General features: G+C 50.2%; 1 protein-coding gene across 14 annotated transcripts in view; it reads left to right on the top strand.

Moving 5' to 3' along the window:
• The window catches only part of LOC133345542 (transcription factor COE3), a 147730-nt gene that overhangs the window by 77967 nt on the left and 45210 nt on the right, over positions 1–24553 (top strand). For 9 of the 14 annotated variants that reach the window (XM_061556403.1, XM_061556410.1, XM_061556408.1 and 6 more), the window contains exons 7-10: positions 8437–8518; positions 12069–12186; positions 15382–15515; positions 17423–17549. In XM_061556403.1, the coding sequence (XP_061412387.1) occupies positions 8437–8518; positions 12069–12186; positions 15382–15515; positions 17423–17549 (461 nt within the window). The remainder of the gene's footprint in view (positions 1–8436; positions 8519–12068; positions 12187–15381; positions 15516–17422; positions 17550–24553) is intronic. The other 5 variants (XM_061556404.1, XM_061556411.1, XM_061556409.1 and 2 more) reach the window with 1 other exon arrangement.

The raw sequence follows: 24553 nt of genomic DNA, 5'->3' as shown, positions 1-24553 counted from the left end.
AGAGAGAGAGAACTGAACGAGATGAATGCAGACCTTTCCATTGGAATCTGCAATCGAATCGCTTTGCAAAAATTGAGCAAACGTTGGTAATTTGTTTAGGGCGAGCGAGCTTACTTGGAACGATTCCGACTTTGCCGAGTCATATCGTCAGAGCCACGGTTGTGCTTCAAGGTTGCCCAAATGCTGTTGGCAAGAGCATTCCATCTACACAATGGAGCCCTATGCGATGAAAGAAGCAATGTTTTGCATATTGTTTGCACACTATTGATTCGTTTAGCCCATGTGTTTAGCAGTAATTGTAGGTCATTGCTTATCAGCCGAATTTAAACCCAACACCCCCCCACCCACCACCCACCCCCAATGCAGCAATTGCACAGTGCCATTCGAGGACACTTATTATTAACCTGAGTTCATGCATCCAGTCACTGCGGTTCTCGGAAGCTAAGCAGGCTTTCTTGAGGCTGGTTAATACTTCGACGAGTGACCATTTACCAGGGCTTGCCAGATGTTGCAGTTTACGGGGACCGCGAGGTGGGTGGGTCAGGCAGTGCTGAGTGTCCCCAGCCCCCGTCAACCCTCGTTCGCATGCTGGGGTCTCTCCATTCGGGTTGAGTTCCTCTGCTTTCCTCTCACAGCGTAACCCCGACTCCAATTAATGGAATTGGCCAAACATCGCAAAAGTACAGCGGTGTTGTGGGGGGCCCTCCTGAATAAGAGCCATGAGACTCGATGAGGCTTTCTTGGGTAAATAATTGGCATCATCATTATCATCTGCCCCAGCACCACCACCACCACCACAACCGCCGCCGACACACGCACGACATGTCCATGCACGCACCACGCAGGCTGCTGCTGGTTGGAGCGGCTTGCAGGGAGGGAGGAGAGGGTTCGTGCTAGCGAGCAGGAGGAGGAGGAGGGTGTGGAGTGGGGGGCGGGTGGCCACCCCCAAGATTATTTTTACCCTCCCGACTCTCCCGAGGGTCGCCGCCTGTTAACACGTCTCCACGACAACCGTTCCGTCAACACGGCAGCGAAACCTTTCCGCCCAAAGTTGCCCTCCGCAGTCCACAAACTCGACCGCCCCCCCCCCCCCGCCATGTTCCCTCTTCCACTCCCCCCACCCCTCAAGCCCGAGTTGCCCCCCCCCTTTACCGCCCCCCCCCCCTTCAGATTCTCGTGTTTTTTTCGTCAAACTTCTTTTCCAAGCCGCCTTCCAAAGCCACGATTCTTTTTCCTGTTTGCTGAGAAAACATCGGCACGGCGACCTTGCCCTGATTTACGCAGGGAGAACAGCCTTGGTGGCTGATTTGCGACGACCCCCCCCCCACCACACCCCCCCCCCCAAAGCCCCCCATTCTCCTGTTTTTCTCCTCCTCCGAGTGAAATCGATTACTCAGCACTTCCCCCACCCCTCTACCTCCTCCTCCTCCAACTGCTCCGGCCGGGAAAGTCTGTCAGCGCGAATAGAAAGACGAGAGAGCGAGCGAGAGAGAAAAAAAAAACACACAAACACAAGTCGGGCTCTATTAAAGATTGAAGCGAAGCGCCATGTAGGGCATGTCTTAAGCGGCGCGCGATGAAGGGGGTTAGAGAAGCGGACTCTGTTTCTCCCAAACGATGGTGGGACGCGTTGATTTATCCTCGTCGTCGTCACGACGACTGTCGACGCGTCTTCATCGTGAAGTCGCTGTTCCCCCGCCCACCCAACCTCGCGGTTCAGGAAAATGGCAACGGCGCGAGGCTTTAAAGAAGGACGCCGTTCCAAAGCAGGCGAGCCGCATGTCAGATGCTGCCGGATGATACGACATCATTCGCGTTAGCCTCGTCGGTAGCGAGCCACTGAAATGGCCGGTCCGCCCGCTGAGCGAGGGCTGCGTTCAAACGTCCACTGGTAATAATAATAGTACAATTTGTAACGCGCGCAAATTTGCAGACGTAGTGGCCGCAACTCAGAGGTAGTACGTATTGAACTTCTTTTGCACCGTACGTAGCCAACCGTGCTAATCGGGGGTGCGATAGGGAGCGGATTGTACGTGCAAAGAGTGTATTTGCAATGGGGAAATAGAACAAAAAAAGGTTAAGGAATCCCATCATGCTTAGCATGTCAGGATGCCCCCCTCCCCGTCTTGCGTACACACTGCACATACCCCCCCCCCCCCCCCCCGTGGTAGCAAAAGAACATCTGGGCACGAGTATGCCGGATTCCTGCTTATTCGGAGTCATCAGCAGGCTTTTGACTTTACACATGGCAAATGACTTATTTCACTGGTTTTTGGGGTCTATATATGTTTTCGTGTTCATCACGAGACTTTAAATCAATGTGTAACTTTAAGCTGACCCTGAAATGTGAGTAAAAGCAATCAACCTCCAGGCAAATTTCCAAATTGGAACGTTTTCAGATTTTTCCGTTTGTAAGCCAGGACAATATTGGTGCAATGTTTCAGCTTTTTGGCCCTTTTAGAACACCGCTCAAATCGGCATTTCTCAGTCCCGTTTTGACATGCGCACATAATGAGCAGGGTAGCGTTGATAATGATTCATTGTACAATCTAATGAATAAAAAAAAAACACGCAACAACAACGATGTTTAAATGATCAGACAGCACTTAACAAATCCACTCTTTCAAGTCGGCGCCCTGAGATCATGAAACTCGATGCCTACGCGTGAACGTCCGTCCACGATAATCTTGTCACGCGCACGGGGGCCCGATGGAAACCACGTGGTCGTTGTTGCTGTTGTTGTTGTTGTTCTTCAACACGAACATTTAAAGAACGAACGGTGACAGCAACGAGAGCTCGCGACGGCGAGCCGGCAGCTCATAATCGCATGCAACGGCGCTGTTTGATTCATGTTTCAAATGTCGCCGAGTCGATTCGAGCCGCCACCCCCCCCCCCCCCCCCTCGATGAAATATTAATTCGGATTTACGCGAGGTCGTGTAATCTCTCTCGATTGCCCTGCATTATTAATGGGGAGAGCTTCGTAGCCGGGGCCTCTCCCGCCCCCACCCCTGCCCTCGCGCCCTGCTCCCCATTCTTTCGCTCGACCCCCTCCCCCACGCCATCACCACCGAGTGACGCTCTCTCATCATGAATCACTGCACTCTCGTGATGCCCGCCGACCCCAGTTCGATTCCCCCGTCACGGCTACTGTCAGCGGCGAGCGATATCTGAACGTCCCCCGCGCACCCTTCATCAGCCCGTGCGGTGAAGTATGGTCAAACATACCCCCCCACCACTGCCCCATGACCGACATTGCATGGGGAGGCATTCATCCAGTATTAGATTGCTTAACGGCTGTAAATGATTCATTATTACTGCCGAGTGTCCCTCACATTAAACGTACAGTTATTAAAGACGGCGAATAATCTAGACGACCATTGGGTAGACGTATGATTGCATAAAAGCCGTAATATTCGCAGTGCCTCGCGAACTTACGCATTGAATGCAATCAATAATTTGCTAAACGCCGAATGACTGACATCTGCCTGATAGGATTTGCAATCTTTGACCGGGACTCATCTTGCGTTGTGGCCGAAACATCGTGAGAATTATTTTATTATGTTTTATTTTTATTATTTTATTATTTTCCTTCTACGTGACTTTACCGAAAGAACCAAGAAGATGAATCCCTGCAGTCACGAAAGCTTTAAATCGAAATTTGACCGGGACGTCGCTGACAAACGTCTGGTCTCCGAAGAGGTTTGGCATTGGCTCGCTCACGCACAGAGTCATCGTTGACGCAACGAGGGGAGCGTTTTTAACAGGGAGGACCGTGTGAACGTTGCCACGTGGGGCTGCCACCTTTACCAAAGACTAGCCCCACATACTGTATAGATATATAAAGTTCAACACAACACCGGTGCGAGATCTCGGCACGGATCGATTCCTGCTGCCACCCGAGTGGGCTGTCCCGGTCAAACCCCCGATAGATGGAAACCAAACCATGATCTGACTCCGCGTCTTTCCCAACGCTCTTGACGGGCTACCAAAGCCGAGCAGCGCACTACCCCACCGCGGCTCTCACTCCGCACGGCATCCACCGCGCCGCTGTTTGCTTTGCCACCACTGCCACCAGCGAGAGGAGCTGCGCAAGCGACGAGGCGTTTCACGCCGACGAGACAGTGCCGCTCTGAAGGGCGAGGCACGGGGGATGGGGGGGGTGACAGGAGAAGGGGGAGGCTGTCGATGTTTAACGTCGTGTGCTCTCCCGTGACGCGTGCCGCTTCTGCCCGATTTGCATCCCCTTTACGTCCATGCATAATAAATGCGCGTGGTCAGAGCGCATGCAACTTTTATCAGGGACGAAGAGGAGGGAATTAAGACGAGGGAGAGGAGGGACCGCGGATTTTTGGCCCCCGGGAGAAGGGGCGCACCGCGCAGTGCCGACGCCAGGCCGCGGGAAGGCGATGCGAGGAGACAGATTTCTTCGGAGGGAACAGGGGACGATAGTTTAGACTCGCGACGGGCCGTGAGTGCAAACCGGTGTAGGATCGCGGCGATTCGTGCGCGTTTTGCGCGCAGCGTCGCGGTGGCAAGCTTGCGCTCATGCGCGCACACGAGCAGCGGTGCGTTCACGAGGACGAGTTCAAGCGTCTGGCCAACGGGGAAGTGAAACGAGCGAGAGGAGACCCAGGCGCTCTTCGCTTTCAGAAGCGGTCGATTGCTTTGCGCTCATGTCTGTTGTACGATGGCTATTATTGTTATGGCTACGGTGTGGGGCGGTGGTGGTGGTGGTGGTGCAAGGGGTTAGCACACTCTGCTATGAATCTACCAAACTCAGTTGAATTCACCAGCCCTGGCTAACACCGTTGGCGAGTGATCATGGGTCGACCGCATTCAACGACCCGGGCTGACCAGTGTGGTGAATCATTGTCATTTGACTGACATGGCAGACAGAGGCCTGCATCCATAAGTGAATTGTCATAAGGGTGGTGAACGTTGTATTTGTAGAGGCTTACAAATAAAGCTAATGTTAGTTTAGTACACATTTTTCTAAATAACCATTCTAAAATTGTTTTGACCAACTTCACTTATCATTGACGGATTTTGTTCTTTAAATAGCCAAGGAAGAATCCACTGAGGTATCTCATGTAACCGCACACATCACAGATGTGTGTGTTTTCTTTTACATACGTAAGCTAAGTATGGTGGACCTTTATTTACGACCGATGACATGCCCTGTCAGTTGGACGCGCTCCGCCCTAAACGGGCAATGCTGATGTATCGTGATTTAATCTCGACCCAGTTTGTCACGGAAATATATTGATCGACGACACTGATGATGACAATAATCGTGGTGATGACGACGATGCCAGTGACCACTCTTCCATCGATGACGACGAGATTGTTGACGGTGCCGTCGACCGCCGTGATATCGTAAATGACGATGACGCCGATGATCACGACGATCACCATCGCGACGATGATCGTCGACGTACACCGAGCGTCACGTTACGAACCCTCTCCACGTTGCCCGCTAACCGCCGCCTCCTATTCAAATCTCGGCACGGCGCGGTCCCTGCTGCCGGACGCAGTAGCAGCAGCATGCGTCGTCGGTGGGGCTGGGGAGGGAAGGGAGAGGGGGGGCCCTCCATCTGTCAGCGTTATTGTCACCCGCATTCAATGGGCCTAAATTTATACGGTGGCCAAACGGCCGCCCGTGGGGGGGGGGGGGGGACGGGCTCGGACAATAGAGATTGTAGTCGCGAGGGGGGCGAGTGTTTCAATCTGCTCATGGGCGGAGCCGAGAAGATGCGCGCGCGCGGGAGCTCACAATGCGGAGCTGAGCAGGGAATGCGGAAACGGCGGACACCGAGAGCCACAATTTATGAGCCCTCGAGAAGGCAGAACAATCGCTAAATGTGCACTCTTCAGGCCGCGATGCCTGGACGCGTATGTAAACTCAAACGGCAATTTTTCACCCTTTATTGTGTTGCGAGCGAGTGAGCGAGCGCGCCGCGCGGCACACAGAATCGTCGTTTGCAACAGAAGCGGGAGAGAGAAAGAGAAATAAATAAAATAATTTAAAAGCTTGTTCCACGCTATCTAAATACATCGTACGGTTTAAGACAATAGTTTTGCGCTCTCAGTTCAGCGTGGCCTACTTTGGCAGGCTCATGATCGTTGTAAAAAATAAACTCTCGGACGCAACGTATGGGGGGGGGGGGGAGGACGGTGCTTCCGACACCTGCGGCTGCTCCCTCCGTGAATCTCGGTGTGGTTCTGATGCAAATGACACAATTTCAGAGTGCAGCGTGTGAGACGATGGGCTAAGGTTTCGCTCACGCCGAATCCAGTTGTTTCGCAGGCTTATCGATTAAAGTGGAGCATCGCACCACAGATTTTGTTACGCAACCGCGGCAAGAGATCTGGGACAAACAGCGCACGTTCCACCACCGTTCCAAAATCACCTTCACCAGGAATATGAGAATTGAGTTTTATTTATAGGGAACTGATTTTTTTTTTCACGCCGTTCCTTCAAAGCTAAACTGCCATCTGTGATCGCTTAACGAAGAGCTAAATGTGTAAATGTCATTCCGGCTTCTCTTATTACGTGCACACTGCCTAGTCCCAGTGCACACATCCTGGGATGATGTTTAAAGGGCCGGGAACACAAATATCATCGCCCACTAATACGATCATCTCAAAACGTTGCAATTTACTCATGCACCAGCCATATATAAATCGCACAAGACATACGCACACACAGTGTTTGGAACAACATTTTTATTATTAATTACTTTCCTGCAATTCAGCAGATGGTTCAAACATATTTATTTTACTTTGTTTTTAATACGGCATATTCTTGATTGCTGCATAGAACGCTGAACTGTGAATCTATATTACTGATAATGATGATTATTATAATAATAATTACGCCCCACAATGAGCTAATGTGACATTTGGAGATTGGCATTCGTGGTTCCTGGCAGTCTGAGTGGAGTATCCGTGAACACCCCAGTGTTTAGACGCCTTCATGCACGCAGTCAACTTGATCCAATAACTATTCGGGGATAGTCTGCGGGGCTAATTGTGCATAAGCATAAGCCAATTCAGTAAATAATTAATTAAGCCTCCACATTGGGCAAGCGATACGAAAGCCACAGATACGTAAATGAATGCGTTGGGAATTAACAACGCCTTCTAGCAGGGAAACGTCGAGCTGATTAGCATTCGTCAACTTCTAAAAATGTAAGTCTCTCTGCTCACAACAAGTACGACGGACAGTCCCATGAACCCACGTACTACACTACTACTGCTACACGCTCTCTGTCCGAAGGCAGTGTCCGTGGCGGACATAGCGAGTTACTGCTCCGCTGTTGGCAAGGCGGAAGAACGGAGCCCTCCGCCATGCTACCCCACCACGGAACCGTTGCAACGTAGCCAAAAAGGCGACTCGCGGCATCTTGACGCCACCAAAGATTCTCCGTCGTCGTGACGTGCAGAAGGAGGAAGAAGAGAGAGAGAGAGAAAAAAAACCACACGGGCGCTCGGGCTCCCGAAAATAGCAAAAATAGGAATGTCCATTAGTGGCCGGCGATCTGTCCTCGCTTTCTCGATAACTCACAGGTGTCGGGGGTTAAACAAGCGAATCCCCCCGTGGCAAAGTCGTAGCTTGGCTAACAAAGTCATGAGCTAATTTTTTTTAATGGTTGGCCGCTCTCACCCCCCCTTCCCCAAACACCCCCCCCCACCACCCCACTCCGTAATTTTAGATCTCAGCTCTCAGGAGGCAGTGGCTGGGATGTGTGCTCTACAGAAATAAGTGCATTAGCGGATGCCAGAAATCGGTGGCGAGGGGAACGATTTTTTTGGCGAATAAGCGACGTGCAAAACCCGCCGCCGACGGATTTAAAAAAGACAAAATTTACGGCTTCTGCAAACGGGACGCTCTGCCGGAAGTTGTGTTCTCTGTTGTTTGATGTTTGTTGCTGTTGTTGTTTTAATGTTACTGAGGAATGTTGGAAAACAGGAAGTGGTTGCGGACGAAGCAAGTCATCAGAGTTCAACTCGTAAAATCAGAATGGTCTTGTGTGGCATTTACAACTTAAAAAAAAAATACAAATAAGTTGGTCTGCCTCGGGGAAAGGTAAAGGGATGCCGAAACCCAATGTGGTACGGGGAGTTGGAGGCTCCAGTCTGGGTACTTTTAAGTTTTCCTGTTAGCACCCAGGTTAGAGTGGAATAATATTTTGTTATTGTGGTGTTTTTTCCAGCTATACGGGGATTGGGTTGAGGACTGCGAGTGAGGTGCAAAGTGTACGTTGCTTTCAAACAGCACTGGCTGGGGCCTTATAGCTCTGAAATACATCAATGTTTTCAGCATAAACTTTGCAACGGAGGCAACGTGTTGCTTGTATTCTGGACGTGATTTTGGCAAAGTGCTAAAACAATAACACGTGTTTATTTTTTCTTTGTTTCTCGTACGCTTCAGGTTTTTTCTCAAGTTCTTCCTCAAGTGCAATCAGAACTGTTTGAAAAACGCCGGGAACCCACGAGACATGAGGCGGTTCCAGGTAAGGGGCGAACGATCGGAGCGCGCGACTTGCAACCCCCGACACACACGAACGGCGGCCACCGCCAGCGACGCCAACCGTTTGGCATCAACAACACATCGATCGCGGCAAAAAAACGCGCGTCATTGATTGCGACCGACAGCGCTATCGGTGCCAGAGCCAACGCCGCTGGCAACAGCCACACGTAACAAGAAACAGGGCAACGACGGCGAGGAGGCCGCAATTCACGCCGTGCGCACCGAGCGAAACAATCACGCGCGTCAGGTCCACGGGGGGGGGGGGGGGGGGAATCGCTCCATCGCGATGATGCCCACGTGGCCACCTTAGCCACGGATTGAACGCCGCTTGTGTCCGTGTGCACGTGCGTGCGTGCGCGTGTTGAACTTCTTTCGCGTGAGTACGTTGGACAAACCGTGCTGATCGGAGGTGCGTGGGGAAGGACAGCAGACTGCAGGCGAAAAAAATAAAGAAACGAGTTTCCAATCTCGCAGCTGGCGCCCAGTACAGCCACGGGACACCAAGTCACGCACGTGGACACAGAGATGATTCAGGTTCAGGCTCAATTGACACAACGACCATCTGCGTTCGGATGCGATACGCAGACGGTGGTGAGGGGCCAAGTGGTGGCGCGGGGGGTTAGGGCACCGCGCTGTGAATTCGATGATCCGCGCTTGATTGCTGGCCACGGCTAACATCAGTGGTGAGTGATATCTGAACGGGTTCGGGGCACCAGCCTTTAACAATAACAACAACAACCGGTTATGACCAACGTGATGAAGCATGGTCAAGCAATTATGGACGGGTCGGCCGGTGCCCACCGTGGTAGGGTATCCAACTCAGCTGTGCCGGCTTCCCGGCGCAATGTGCTAACTACCGCACGGCCTCTCTGCCAGTGTTGTCATTACAATGTTATTACAATAATAGTATCTATTGCCGGGGCTCTGCGAATATGTGGCAAGCCGTAATATGATTACCATGCACGCACCGAAGACAAATTGAAAAAGACGCTGCGCGCTGATCTAAATTCTCACGCGCGAATGGGGCAGGTTCACCGCTTACCTCGCAAACAACAAACATTTCCCCGAGAGTAGCGAAGAGCGCGCTATTTTTTTGTTTCTTGTTTCACAGCCTCGTACAAAAAAACGACAGCCCGAAAATCAAAACACAGCACCCACATACACACACTCGCGCGCACACCTTCAAACAGACCCATTACACGCAAGGATACCAGACTTGAAGCAAGAGCAATTAGTTCCCATTAAAGTCCATATTAAAGCTGCGAAAAATGTCGCCCTGTCGACTTTGCGGCGTCGTCCTCAAGCCGGGCCCCGGTTTAATTAAGTTAATTAGCCGCTCGACCTATCGCTAGATCAATCAGCGCAGAAGAGCGGGGCGGGCTTTGCGGGCGAGTGCCGCCACCAGATAATGAGGGTTTAATCAGCTCGCTGAGAGAGAGAGAGACCGGGCGAGCGAGCGAGCGATCAAGCGGGCGTGCAACCGCCATTCCGCAAGAAACGTGGATTAAACGTCGTGGCCTCGTCACAAAGGCGATGATTACGAGTAAGATGTGTCTGCGCACGTGTCTTTGTATAAGTCTTCAACGGGGCAGAACGCGCGGCGAGCCCACTTTGCAGCATCCGTGCGGCAACGCCAAATCAACAAAAAACTAAATCCCATTCGTCTCCTCGAAGATCAATTTATTTTTTTGCCTTTTTGATTTCTGACCATCGGCCAATGTGCTCGTTCCCTCCCTCTCCGATGCTATCCGGCGGGTATTTGTTCAGGGCGAGCAAACTCGGAACAGGTGTTTTTTTTTCCACCTTCTTGCCTCCCGTACCAATATTATCCAGGCAGCATTTGTTTAAGAGAGCAAACTTTGGGGCCGGTTTCGACCTTCTGGGTCTCATCAGCAGTCGGGCTGATTTGTTAGAACAAATACTGCCAGGCTGTCAAAAAATGCTATTTGGCGAGAGCACTTCAGCCTCACTATTCAGCACGAAAGCCTTCATCAGTTTCGCAACACACAGCCTTGTGGATTGCCGGGCAAGTCGCGCCGTTAGCGAGCGCCGACTCAGGCTGGACCGGCGCATGAGCTGGCTGTGTGCTCGACATCACACCTGACCACCGAGTACTCATTTGAGGCCGAGTCGACGTAGGGGAGGGAGGCCTAGAACAAGTCAATACCCTGTTGCACTGCTGTTATCCATGGCTTGCAATTGAACCCAGTTCGTTTTCAGATGCGCTTCTTTTGCGGCCGTCTGGAACGCTCTTCCTTCCGATATCAGGAAGCCATTGAAACCAACTTCTTTAGAATTGCTTTCTGTATTTAGTTTACCGTCCTTCCCCTGCACATCCGATTAGCACGGTTGGTTACGTACGGTGCGAAAGAAGTCCAACATAAATATGACGTGCTAACCACACTGCCACTGCTGCCCGCCAAAGACACGCACGCACACACGCACACACGCGCAAGTGCTGTTAGCGAGGCCCTATCCGAGCCTGTATGACACACACGGGGGAGTGATGTGCCCAGCACGGCACCTCTCGCCTTTGTTTCCCGATTGCTGCCGTCGATACAACCACATCACCAGGTATTCAGACCTGACCTAAGACCCACACCAGGGTCATATACCAAATGCCAATGGTTTTGTGTGTGGCCAGGCCTTGAACCCAGATTGCTGGGGGATATTGCAGCAGTGTGCAAGTCAGCGGGCCTTTTGCTCCCAACATGCATACACACACACACACATGCCTGCACAACGATGCCCCCATGTAACGTAATAAACGGTTTTGGGTTGCAAGCTTTGTGAGCGAGCGCCTATTAAGGTGATCGTGTCACATGAGGGGTTTGGTGCGTTCAGAATCATACCCCCCTTTATATGTGCAACCAATGCAGAAATTTACACACCACGCCACTTGCTCATTAATTACTGAGTCGACTGGGGAGAGGTCCCGGGACAGGTTCGCTCGCTACTGATGTCAGCTGTGTTCGGGGATTAAGAAAAGCAGGTGACTGCGTTCCTTGTGCAGTGTTGCGAACCACTGCCCAACACACATACACACCGCAGTTTAAAAACAACACGCACTTACAAAAAGGTACTCAGAAGGGAACTCCCGTCAATATGAAACATTAACCGTCTGCACAAAATGTCCTTATTTTAGTACGCTACACGGAAGCCCAGTAACACTGTGACACTTACCTTTAATATTCTTAGGTTGTTTCGGTAAAGTCACGTAGGTAAAACATTAAAGTTACACCTAAAGACGGAGGCTTGTGTTGCCTCCGAAACGTCGTGATTTTTATTTTTTATTTTATTTTACTTTTATTAATTTTAATGTTTTACCTACGTGACTTTACCGAAAAAACCTAAGAATATGAATCATTGCAGTCACGAAAGCTTCAAATCTAGGACTTACCTTTAACATGCCCACATATTATGCATTCACCGACACACACACACACACTCAACACGAATTGCCTCGTGTTGAGTGTGTGTGTGTCACCCCCTCCCCCCACACACCCACGGTAACAACCTCCGTCTGCCGCCAGGTCGTCATCTCCACGACCGTCAACGTGGACGGGCACGTGCTCGCCGTGTCAGACAACATGTTCGTGCACAACAACTCCAAGCACGGGCGGCGTGCCCGGAGACTCGACCCCTCGGAAGGTGTGTTACGCTCGGCAGCGTGTTGTTTCTGCGTGCGGATGGCTCCTCTATCTCCACACTCAGCCAACCCCCCTGCCCCCCCCACACTTCGTGACGCCTGTACGACACGTGCCAGCACGACCACCAACTCTCTTCTCTTGTACAGCGACGCCCAGATGATTGTGTGTCTAACCGCTAACTTGAGTTGCATCGCCTCAACTCATACTCGCGTCGCTGATAGCTGCATCCATCCGTTCTCGTAAACGTCGTCTCGGCCTTTGCCTCCATCCATAAACTAAAAACATGTTTTACCAGTTAAGGCCCACCTACCCTGATCACGAATGACTTTGCACCGCGCGGAAACAATTGTACGGTAATGTCGAATACATTAGATTATTTACGTGGTTATTTGGGGGGAAAACACTCATTTCAATATTCGTTGTCCCAGCTTTCAGGAATGCATCCCCAACGTTAGACGGGGTATTACTGTGTTGAACATTAAGCACCGCACAGCAACACGACCACCATATAGCAGCCCTCCACCCCACTCCTCATCTGGTGGGAAAAACGTCCTATTGAACTCTCCACTTTGTTATGAACTCTTACTCGTTAAGTAGAAGGCAATTGTCCATGTGATTTCCATCGTTTAGAATGCGCACATCAATTACCGTTTGTCCATTTGTGGAATTTAAATCAATGAGGATCTCATCCATGTGTACGTTTGTACCACGTGCGCATTGTTAGGACAAATAAAGGGTTTGCACGCAAACCTATTTGTAGTCTGCGTTCGTAATTTTATTCAATTGCCTTTAATTTTCAAAGAGTTAATGACAAGGGTTGTCATTATGGCAGGCATCAACATCAATAAGGATTTTATTTGATCAATAAAAACTGTTTTCTCGACATCAATATCAACATTACAGCTATATTATAATTAGGCCAAGGTATTTATCCTGTAAAATTACGTGATTCTTTTTTTATATCTTAAATATATTTTCACAAACAGTTTTAAGAAAAAAATGTAATCACTCATTTTCCAGTTGTCTCAAGACTCAATGGAGGATGATTATATACGCACTCTGTCAAATTGCTGCAGTGCATCATGTATAGCGTACAGCATTTGTGTCAATGTGTCTGCGATAAAGCAGTAAGAGCCTTGTGCTTGTCTGTTAAGCCCTTTCAACTGAACTTTATTATCTGGTCAAATGTAGCATTCGTGCGCAGTGGTGCTGCTGCTTGGCAGAATAAGCCAAAGCTAAAGCTTAAGGCCCCAAGTTGCTCAAGAGGGGGACCTGGATCCTCGAATAAAATATATATATGGGTAGATCGAATATCAGCTCAAATTCGAATCCTAAAATACACAACAAGCTCGTAAACATAGCTGATCGTTTGGCAATGACGGCAGAGTGCACAAACACAATTGACGTCAAGACTCAACGCATTCTCCAACAACACTGGCTTAAAAGGAAACTTATATGTAGAATAGGAAACTAAATTGGGCAATGGCTCGTCTTTATGGCACATAAAACATTGATAAACCATTTAGTGCTCTGAAGAAGGGCTATTGCTCGAAACGTCACCTATTATATATTTGTAATTTGTGATTGCCGAATGTGTTGAGATTTTTTTAGAAATGTAACAAGCTCATCTATCTTCTCTGCATCTCTCGCAACATTTACATGTTGACTATCATCTAAATTGCTTTTTTTCCACTTAAACATGATAATTTTCCAGCTTTGAGAATTAAAAACTTCCACTGCCAAATGTTGAACGTTGCCCTGTAGCAGGACATTTGAAAATGCGCAGCGCCCCTAGTGTCGATATCAGAAGTCACTTGTGGCCATCTCAGATGTAGTTCTCAAATAGCCACTTCTGCAGGCCTCTTTCTGCCCGGCTGCCTCATCGTCCAGAAGTGGCGCTTCATTTAATGACTTGACGTCAAGGGCATAACTGTGGGGAGGGGAAATATATATTAATATATCTAAAGTTTGTGTTTGATGTGACCTTTCAGTTCCTGAAATAATAATACAATATAAATAATAATTATACGGTCATTCTTTCAGACGCGTACATGCACCTCCACCATGCGCTGCATTGCATATCGAAGCCGTTTTGAATGCGTCCTTGCATTGCTCGCGCGCACGGCACCTACGTTCTGCCCCCTCTGGGCGGATTTTGACGCGCGCGCATTCCAGCACGAGCGTGCCCGGTGCGTGTGACTGTTTCCATCATTGTCCGTCCGCGCACAGGAAGCGTGTTGTGTTATTGTAACGGGGAGGGTGGAGTTCCCTTCGACACAAAAACAAAAAAACAGAAGACTTAAAAAGGACTCCTACACTTATGTCAACAGTCGGGAACAATTCTTTCACCCCCCCTCCGCCCCTTTCACATCAGAACAAAGTAAATCATTGTACGGGCGGTCTCAAACAGTTGCCTTTTGGTGGGCATTCCTTCCTGAAAATGCTCTGTTTGAAAACGTTTTTTACGGGGGGGGTCAAAAGACAAAAATATAAACATATATATATATAAACATGTATAAGAGCAAATGTTACGAGGTAGGTTTAGCGCAGGTTTTGCTATGCACATGAAGAAGCTCCCAGCACGTGGAGCGAAACGTCGAACTTCGCTGCGAACGATACGCTGCGTGGCCTGAAAAAAACACACTGGAAAACGCAATACCATAAATGTTCGAATGCTTCACCGATGAGCTATTTCGTCACTGTTGGTTCTCTAATGCGTGACACATTAAACTCTCTTGTTGAGAGATTGGAGAGAGAGAGGTCGTTTTTTTTGCCAATCATATCACAAACCACTCCGTATCTGCTGAGGCCATCAAATAGGTTGGTAGGCACGCCGGAATCTAACCCAAGATGCCAGGCGGTGATTAATGTGTACATTTACTCTGCCGCGAGATCGTCACGGATGAACACGTCTTTTTTAAAGGTATACTCAATTATGAAAAACAGTCATAATTAGATTGTTTTAAATGTATTTCAATCCTGTCAGATGTTCATCAAATGATCAGTCAACCGCAGTGACAGCAATTTAAACGCGTCCAGTTTCACGCTTGTTGTTAATCCCATAAAAACTATTCACAGAACTGGGCCACGTACATTTTTTTGTCATCTGCGACAAGGTTGTGAATAATAGGTGGAGGTAAATCAACAAATGCTTTGCCAACATACTTACAACGCTCCCTCGCTCTCTCTGTGCAAGCAGCTACGCCGTGCATCAAAGCAATCAGCCCCAGTGAAGGCTGGACAACCGGAGGTGCCACGGTCATCATCATCGGTGACAACTTTTTCGATGGGCTGCAGGTCGTCTTCGGAACCATGCTCGTGTGGAGTGAGGTACAATAGCCCCGGGCTGACGGAGTTCAACCGCCGTCAGACATTCATGTTACATTGCTGCCACACTGCGATTCGATTGGCACATCTCGGGAACGCGTTTAAAAGTGGAGTATGCATAGATTTGTTTTTATACTTTGGTGAATATCGAAGCTGCTTGGCTCATCGTCATTATAATGAACATCATCAATAGCCATGATCAATCAATTGCTGGCTGTAGGCCTCCACACGTTGTCACCATCGCTCACGGTTTTGCAATCTCCTGCCCCGGTGCTGATCTAATCACTCCATCTCCGTGGTTGACGTCCACTTGGGCACGTTCCCTCTTCTGTCCCCTCGGTTCCTCAATCATGTCCTGTACGTCGTATTGGAGTCAATGGAACCGCAGGGTTCACGTGAACCAATTACATAACGTGTATACCCTAAAAAAAATGGATGCTCACAGACAATTTTGATGCATGTATTGCGACCTTAGGAATCAATTTTAACTGCCAAATCGAAGCATCGTTAAACCCGCTCTGCCCAGGCGCGGAGAGCTTGTGCAAGTTCGCCTCCGTTCCCCTTCTGTTTAATCATCAAATTGATCTCGACGCGTTTATTTGATAGATGCGTCGCAGCCCGATACGACCACTGCAAATCCATCGCCACCTTAAGGGTGTTGGCGAGCGCTGGAAATAGGCGAAGGGGTTAGGTTGGAGACGACCAGGGGGGGGGGGGTGCGGCGGTGGCGTGGGTGGGTGGATGCCTTGGTGGGGGTTGGTGAGGGGTGGGGGGGGGTTGGCTCTGCTCTGGCCTAGCGTCTCGGCCGAAGCGCCGGTGATTGATGATGACTGAGCGAGCGGCCGGCCGTGCGAGGCAACGGGCAGACGTCCTCCATCCGCATTTCGCGTATCACCGCGGCCCACGGTCAATACCGTCACCTTGACACCAAAACTTCCAAATTCGCATGCTCCCCATCCACCACCCCCCCCCCCCCTTTTCCCCGGTCACAACAACGTGGCACGGGGTGGGGAGGGGGAGACGCGGGGGGGTGGCAGTCGCGTGCAGACAGCCAAATCCAAGAGGTCAAGGTTCACCTCGCCCCTCTTTTTTTTCCCTTTCGGAGAAGTCGTCACAGCGGCTGACTGGACAGCAACAAATGCCACTGACTGTGCGCATGCACGCCTGGATCCGGCACCCTCACGTATGTGCGCTCACGAAAAAAAAACGCGAGATAAATGATTGCCCCATTTTGGCCGAGTATCTCAACCGAAGATGGTAAGTGACATTGCCAATTACTGATAATAGTATGTGAAGGCCACCGCGGAGATGGAGCGATGAAATCGGCTGCAGCGCAGGTGGCTGGGTGGATGTTACAAAACGGGACCGCGGCTTTGAGTGGACTGATCCAGCAGTGGACTGATCATGGCTGACGACAATTATTATTATAATTTATCGATAAATAACAATAGTAAAACCATACCCTCGTTGTGGGAGTAGTGTACTCTGACTGTGTTAGTAACGCACTGGGCGTCTGTGATAAAGAGATTCATACGGCTCGCCGGATTCCGCCACTCTCAACAAAGATTCGGATTCCAATTCTGAAACTTCACTCAAAAGGCACCACCGCCGCGTGAACGCCGGACGGGAATCGCTCGCGAATTCCCTTCGGCCGCCAGCGTTCAGTTCATCCCTCCCTCGCCAAAGAGCTGTGCACAGCACAAGACTCAGCGTCCCTCGTCGAGGGCAGCTCGCTCGATCCCCGAGCGCGATTGCGAGCCGCGACAGCGCTCGCCGTTCGGCGTAAGACGAGAAATAATGCGATGCACTGTTTTATCTCTGCGTTACCTAACACCCCACCCCTCTCTCTCTCTCCGATACCCCCCTGCCCCCCCCATCGTCCCTCCCACCCCACTATCCGCCGCCCGCAGCTGATCACACCCCATGCCATCAGGGTGCAGACACCTCCCCGCCACATCCCCGGAGTGGTGGAGGTCACCCTCTCATACAAGTCCAAGCAGTTTTGCAAGGGAGCACCGGGACGCTTCGTCTACACCGGTAAGGGGGCTGCTGAGACACGCGCTCCGTGCGCACGACAGACACAATGACCCCCCCGTATAGCCCTTAACAGAATGTTGGAGCAAGTGCTGTTAGCGAGCAGCTATTAAGACCGGAACGTCACACGAGGCGGGGCGGTGTGGCCAATACACCACGTCCCGGCCACCTTCGCCACCCCAATGATGATGTTTACACATCGCACCAGGTACTGAGTTGCCGTAGAGGAGGCCCAGGACCGGTCCATACGTTCACTGCCATTATTGGCCGTGAGCGGTGAATCGTACTCGGGTCGCTAGGTTTGTAGCGCAGAGCGCTAACCGATGCACACACGTCCACACAGGCAGTCTCCAGTCTTCGTTGGCAATACCCACGGCTCTGTCGGCTAAACCGAGCCGTTCTCATGATACCTGTCCCAACACTGGAATATATTGGAATGAGCGATGCTCAAACATTTATACAATGACCTGCTTACCCTCACTTATACGCATATCTACATACATTACGTAAGCGTGTGGGTGTACGCGTGGGTGTGTGTAGAATTCATACGCGGCAATCCTTATAGGCTTTCAAGGATATTAGGTAACGTGCTTTTTTCAAAACCATTGCGATCTTTGATACGAGCCGTGGACTGACATTGCAATACAATAGAATTGTGATGCATATGGCATCGAATTGTGACAACATCTTAAGATAACATGCAGATCATTATTGGAGAAAAAAAGCGAGTCGTGGGCAGAGGAAACAGCAAGGGAAGTCTGGAGCAGAGTCATGGAGCAAACAGCACAGACGGCTGGGGCAAGAGAGTTCTGAACTGTGGGAGCCGGAGAGGAGAATGAGCGACATCCCACTGAGCAAATGTTGACTGGGGGCTTCGATACAAAGCCTGGGTTACTCGAGTGGAGAGTGCGTGGCGGGGAGTAGAGTGAGATGAGAGGGGAGGGGAAGACAAGACACGAATTCCGGGAGGTTCTCGAAGACAGCGAGCGCGGTCTTGAACTTCATCCCAGATTCGTTCGGGAACCATCGGAGGGAATGGAATATTATTGCTGCGAAGTGGTCTCGTGTACGGAAAGCCTGTGACAATTCAAGTGCATATTCCATTGTGTGCCATCGGCGTCTGAGCCGTACGTAATTCTAAAATTAGAAAAGAACATCAACGACAACGAAACAACACCAAGAGGGAAATCATGCAGCGGAGCCCGGCGCATTTCTTGGCAGCTAAGCGAGCGTCGAGTCGTCAGCACCTGAGCACAGACCTGGTGGGAGGGGTGTGCCGAGTGGCTCGTGCTGCCAGCCCTGAGCCCCGGGCCCCATTATCTGCGAACGTACGAGCCGAGCGAGCGAGCGAGCTCGTGAGCTCTCTCTCTCTCACGTGCGTGCCGCCACTGACAGCCGATGGCTATCAAAGGGAATGCTAGATGAGCCGATCGCTATCAAAGCCGGATCGCCCGCGAGTTCAAAGTCACTGGCGCGGGCACATTTGTAAAATCTCAATCCAAACAAACAAGCCGGGGTTCACTCCGTGGCCCCACTGCCCGGGGTTTGGAGAAGCTGCGAATGGTGGGAGGGAGGCTTTCCGGTGGCACAGATAATTACTGTAATTTTGGCGTCATTAGCTTTGGGGGGGGGGGGGGGAGTAAGGGGGGGTATCCACGAGTGCACGCGGTGGGGTCCGCTGCCCCGCCACTTAACTGGAGTTCCCGCAGAAACAAATTGAGGTCTCGCAATCGCGAGCACGGTAAACGCAGCGTGCCTGGATGATATGACCATGCAATTGCTCCGCACGGTGCTCCGTTAAGCAAAGGGTTGTTTGCGTGGCAGAGGGGTTGATAGTTTGGTAACAAACGTGTAAAAGGCTCATTGGTTTTTGCCCTTCAAAAAGCGTTAACAGTTTTCTTTTCTTCTTAGCCGCTTGCACACAACACACGATCCGATACACGGGCGTACCTTTCTTTCCGTTGCTCGCTTCCGAGAGAAGGCCATCTTTTGTGTACAACATTTATAATGCCGCTCTTTGTGAAGCGCGTGGGGTGGTGTAAAGCGTAACATTGCCTCTGTGAGTTTCGTCTCCGAGTTACCCGAAGAATAGAAGGGGTCAGGTTTTGCCCAGAATTTGCCATGGGCGAGCGGCAGAGATGTGGGGGGGGGGGGGGGGGGGGTGGCACACTGGTTGCGCTGGCTTTGGGCTGGCAGTGAGGGTGGGGGGGGGCAGTGGATGGTGGAGGGCAAAGAGTCCCTAGCAGAGATTAGGTCTGAAAGGTCAACAGGTCAGGGTGAAGGTCACGGCGCGACACGCAGCGCAAGTCGAGCCCACGGCGCGCGTTGGCGCGAGACGATCGGCGCCGGCTGCTCGACGCGCCCCGCGGGGGGCCCATCCCGGCGAGGCCCCCGGACAGTACGCGGCGGATGAGAAATGAAATAAAGAAATAATGAAACCATACCGGTGGCTCTGTCCACGGTGGTGCAGCCGCGAGAGAATAATCCCGCTTTTCAGTCACGTGACCCGGCGGCTTGGTTGCCGGGTTACAGCACACGTGAGGCTCGGAGGCCTCCTTGGAAATATCGCGACATCACTTGTCCCGCGACGAGACGAGTGCGCGTGAATGATTCGCCGTTTGATCTCCGCGACGCGTTATTCACTCTGCCCACCCGGTTCTTGGCAGATCGCGTTGCCGTCAAATCACGTGCTGAAGCGTTTGTGGCACAAGCGTGCCGCCCAACTTGTTGAGAGAGAGAGAGAGGGGGAGGGAATAAAAAAAAACCCGACGATAATAAATTCTTCAAAATGCGAAATGAATTGTCAGGAAGCTGCAATATCTTCTTAAAGTGCGCTCACATGCACGGCGCTCCTGATATTCATGAGTGGCTCGGGGATGATATAATTATATCTGGCGGGTATAAAGCATTCGTATTTATACCTTACGCTGCACACACACACACATACACCACCACCACCGCCGCCAGCTCACCCTGTCTCAATGCCCTGGCCAACGCAGTCGACGAAAAGCACTCGCTCGGGCTTCCAAAGAGCATGGGACAGCTTGCAAAGCGCAATCATACCTAGGGATGTCATCTTCCCGGCTTGCAGTTGATTGTGGGGGGTTGGCTTGTATGTGGGGGAGGGTGGGCAGGTGGGCAGGTGGGGGCGGGGGAAATACATTTTAGCCGTGAGCCACTAAGGGGTTAAAATCATTAAATTCGTGCGATTCTGCTTTGGCGAGGATGCATCTTACAAATACACCTCGCTGAGTCGGGCCGTGCAGGTCCAGGGACGCTAATCAAATCAAGCACAATGAAAACCAGCGCCCGCCCGCCACGTGTCTCCCACTGGGCTCCGTAGCCAGAGTGACCACGGGGGGTAAATTGGGAGCGTTGTCCTCAGTAACGCTCAGCTTGTTAGCGAGATATTTTATTATATTTTTGTTCCCGTTCATTCACACCTGATATATCGTAGGTCTCGGTGTGAACTTACGTAAAGCAGCAGGGCGGAAGGAGGAATTAAATATTGAGGTCATTTGTGAAATTTGTACTTTTGAAATTAAATCAATTGGTGACAAATTGCATTGGCGAGAGGTCATCGAACAATTGAGATATCCGAACAGCATCAACGACGCCGCATTTGGTCAACGCACCGTTTTGCTCGCCCCTAAGGTGAACCGTTACGCAACACAGTTAAGGATGAACGAAGATCGCTCGTCGCCAGCGGTGACGTGTGTTTGGTTGCGAGGGTAAGAAGCAAGGCCAGTCCCACGGCCCGCCCGCCCGCCGCGTGACACGGGGACACTCTTTGGGATTGTCGTTAACCCCGGCTCGAGTTGCTTGTGACGTCACCTTCACGCGCTCGAGATGACCGGCGACAACAAAAAACAACCGCAGGCACCAACATCGGCGCGTAAATCATTCATGTCCGCTAAAAGCCGTAACATTTTCCACGCGCTAAGCTTCAGGAAACTCTTTAAAATATAGATTATAAGGCATGAAAGCGGTTTCTTTATCCTGGGTCTTGCTAACAAGACCGCGATGTCCTGAATCCTGTGTCTGACAGCGGGAGGGACATTCAATACGTTCTGAACAAATTGACGCATGGGGTTGAGACGATTTTACTCATGTATTCCGCCAGCCGGGGAAGAAGGGGATGGACGAATCGGAAAGTTTTTGGTGTCAAGGTGAAGATATTGACCGGAGGTGGTGGGGAGGAGGGTGTCTGTGTGATGCGCCTCATTCAGGAACACTCACTCACCGTGGTCATTAATCATCAAACTGGGGATAAACCAGTCAGCTCAAGCTTCCTTTCTTACTTTCTTTCTTTCCTATAAATCTGCCCTATTTCCAACCCCCCTCCCACAATCTCTCTGCTTCATTGTCCTACTTTTATTTCACCCTTGATATATTCCTTCTTTTCAATTCATCCTTCCAATGAATAATGGAGACCCCCCGTTGCAGTGGCTTTCCCTTTTCATTTTGGTGGTTTTTATTTGAAAACTCATTGCACCCTAAGCCTACCTATTTAGACTGCTCGGTCACCGTCATCATCAGCGGCAGCAGTGATAATCTACTGCTGGATGAAGGCCTCTATAAGTCGTCGCCACCTCTCACGATTCTGCGATGGAACAATCCACGCAGCAGCAGCAGCACACGAGCAGATTTCAGGGAACGTCTGGGTAAAGCACTACAAATAAAACAAATTTAATGTTGCTACTTTTTATAATAATAAAAAACCACGCATAAGTATCTATGATCGCGGATTATCTCACAAAATGGGGAAACAACAATCTAATACAGAAGCTGGGGAGAACAGTGGTGCTGTGGTTGACTGGACCTGGGAAACCTGAGTTTTACTCCCGGCCAAGAGCCGCATCAGTCAGGAGTGATATTGTAATTGGCCTACCCCTTCACCGAACCCCAATGGACTCGCTTAATGTAGTACTGTCAAACAACCCCCAATATCGACATGGCGTGTGAAGGCGGTCAATCAGCATTGGACTGACAAAAATGGCTGCAACGTTATTATTATTTATCACCGTTGTTGCTACTCTAACAGCTGTTGCTACCCAAACTAACTGTCCGTGTGTGTACACAGAAACCAAAAACACTGCATTGCCAAGCACGATTGAGAAAAAACGTGAAGACGCACGCCCCACAAAATAGCCGTTTTTGCGGAGAATATTAACCGCGCATTATCAATTTACTCGCGAGCAAACGACGGAACTGGGGGAGTAGAGTTCGAGGCACGGAGCTGGATTTTTTTTTCGGGGGTAACGAGTGGCCCGGTGATGGCCAACTCCGAATGAAGTGCAATTCCACGCGCCAAAAAAAAAAAATAGGTGTCTCCGAAAATGAAGCGGGCAAACTTGTCTACACTGATTGCTTTTAGAGACAGAGGTCAGAAAACAAATTTGTCGAGAGAGGGAGGGAAAAAAGCAGCCAGCGTAATACACACACACTCCAAACAAAGAGACAATGCCGTGTTGCTGTGTGCGCGGGGCAAAGGAGGAAAACAGGGGTGATAATTTCCTGGGTATTGATCTTGGCAAGGGGCCTCGATTGATCTCCATTTTAAAACCATGCTCACAGCAACAGAGCGTTGTGGGGAGAGCGGGGGGGGGGGGTGAAAGTAACAACGCAACCACTTTGAAGCTAAAAAACTTAAATGCACTCGATTCACGCCCCGCGTGGCTTTACTTGAGCACATAATGTGGGGCAAGACTTTAAGCTCGGACGCGAATGGGAGTTTACTACGAGCGGTGTAACGATTAATCAGTTAATACCGAGTCTTAAGCTCACATTACTTTTGCGGAGTCGTATTGCTTGCGTGCAAGTGTTGATGCTTTTTTGTTACCTGATTCGTAATGTGCCACGTGCTTGCGTGTGGGAGGAGTGTGGTGCATCACGAACTTGGAAAACCTGAGTTAGGTTCCTTTCCACGGCTAACATCAGTGGTGAGTGATATCTGAACTGGTCCTGGGGTCTCTCTCCTTCACCGACCAGCAACTGACCAATTATTTGCCCCTTAATCCACCAGTGGAATGCCAAAGGGCTGTAAATTATATATTTTTTAATTGTATATGTTGTATATAATGGGGTCACATGACCCTCTGCAGTTGTTGGAGGCCACTGCATTCACTGCGTTGTAAGAAACAATAATCAATTCTTCAATCGAATCGTAATTCTGAATCATGACTTTTCATTAAATAACATTTGGTGAGCAGATTGTTACGCCGATATAATTTACAACAAGCTGCAATTTCACCACCGCATTTTAATGCTTCCAGTCTTTATGTATGCGTGCAGCTTGAGGTTCTAACACATTACATTTAATTTAAAATATTACGCAATGCCCCCTCATACTCCTATATTGCCCATGAATCCAGGTCTCCCTTGGAAAATAAAACCACACTTTTAGTCTCCACAGGCTTTCACCTCCTTGAAATAAATGCATACTGTAGATTAATGCATGCCTGCAATGGCCTGGAAAAAAATATATACATTTAGTGTTTTTTAAGGATCATAATGGAGGCTTTTAGAAACACCGTGAGATGTTTTCCTCATCAAGCTGCTGGGCACACATCCGTATTGTTGATATCAGTCAGTGGTGACCAGTTATTATGCTGGGCAGTAGCGTAGTGTGCTTGTGTCAATGGCCCTGGTGCAAGGAATTAAACTCGGGCCCCTCTCCAATATAATATAGCCGGTGTCTGGGCCACACCGACCCATTGGCTCTGGTGCTGCCTTCACCCTGCATAGCTATGCCGCTGATGCCGGCTGAGATGAAATCGACGGTGATCTGCACGCAAATACGCATGGAGGCTCGGTCTGCAATGATCACTTTTGAGATTTCACCACCGCTCTCAACTCGTGCAAGAACTAGCGCGAGTTGAGAACGAAAATAAATGTTTCGGTTATGAAAATCAATCTTGCAGTTCACACGCGTGCTCTCCAAGCACACGCGCCCCTTTCCAAACAGTGCAGGCGCACGTTACGATGTACCTTTACTCTCGCCCTCC

This window comes from Lethenteron reissneri, chromosome 22 (assembly GCF_015708825.2).
Source record: "Lethenteron reissneri isolate LAM-NWPU_2019-01 chromosome 22, ASM1570882v1, whole genome shotgun sequence".
Classification (NCBI taxonomy): domain Eukaryota; kingdom Metazoa; phylum Chordata; class Hyperoartia; order Petromyzontiformes; family Petromyzontidae; genus Lethenteron; species Lethenteron reissneri.
This window is presented reverse-complemented; position numbering and strand designations above follow the sequence as displayed.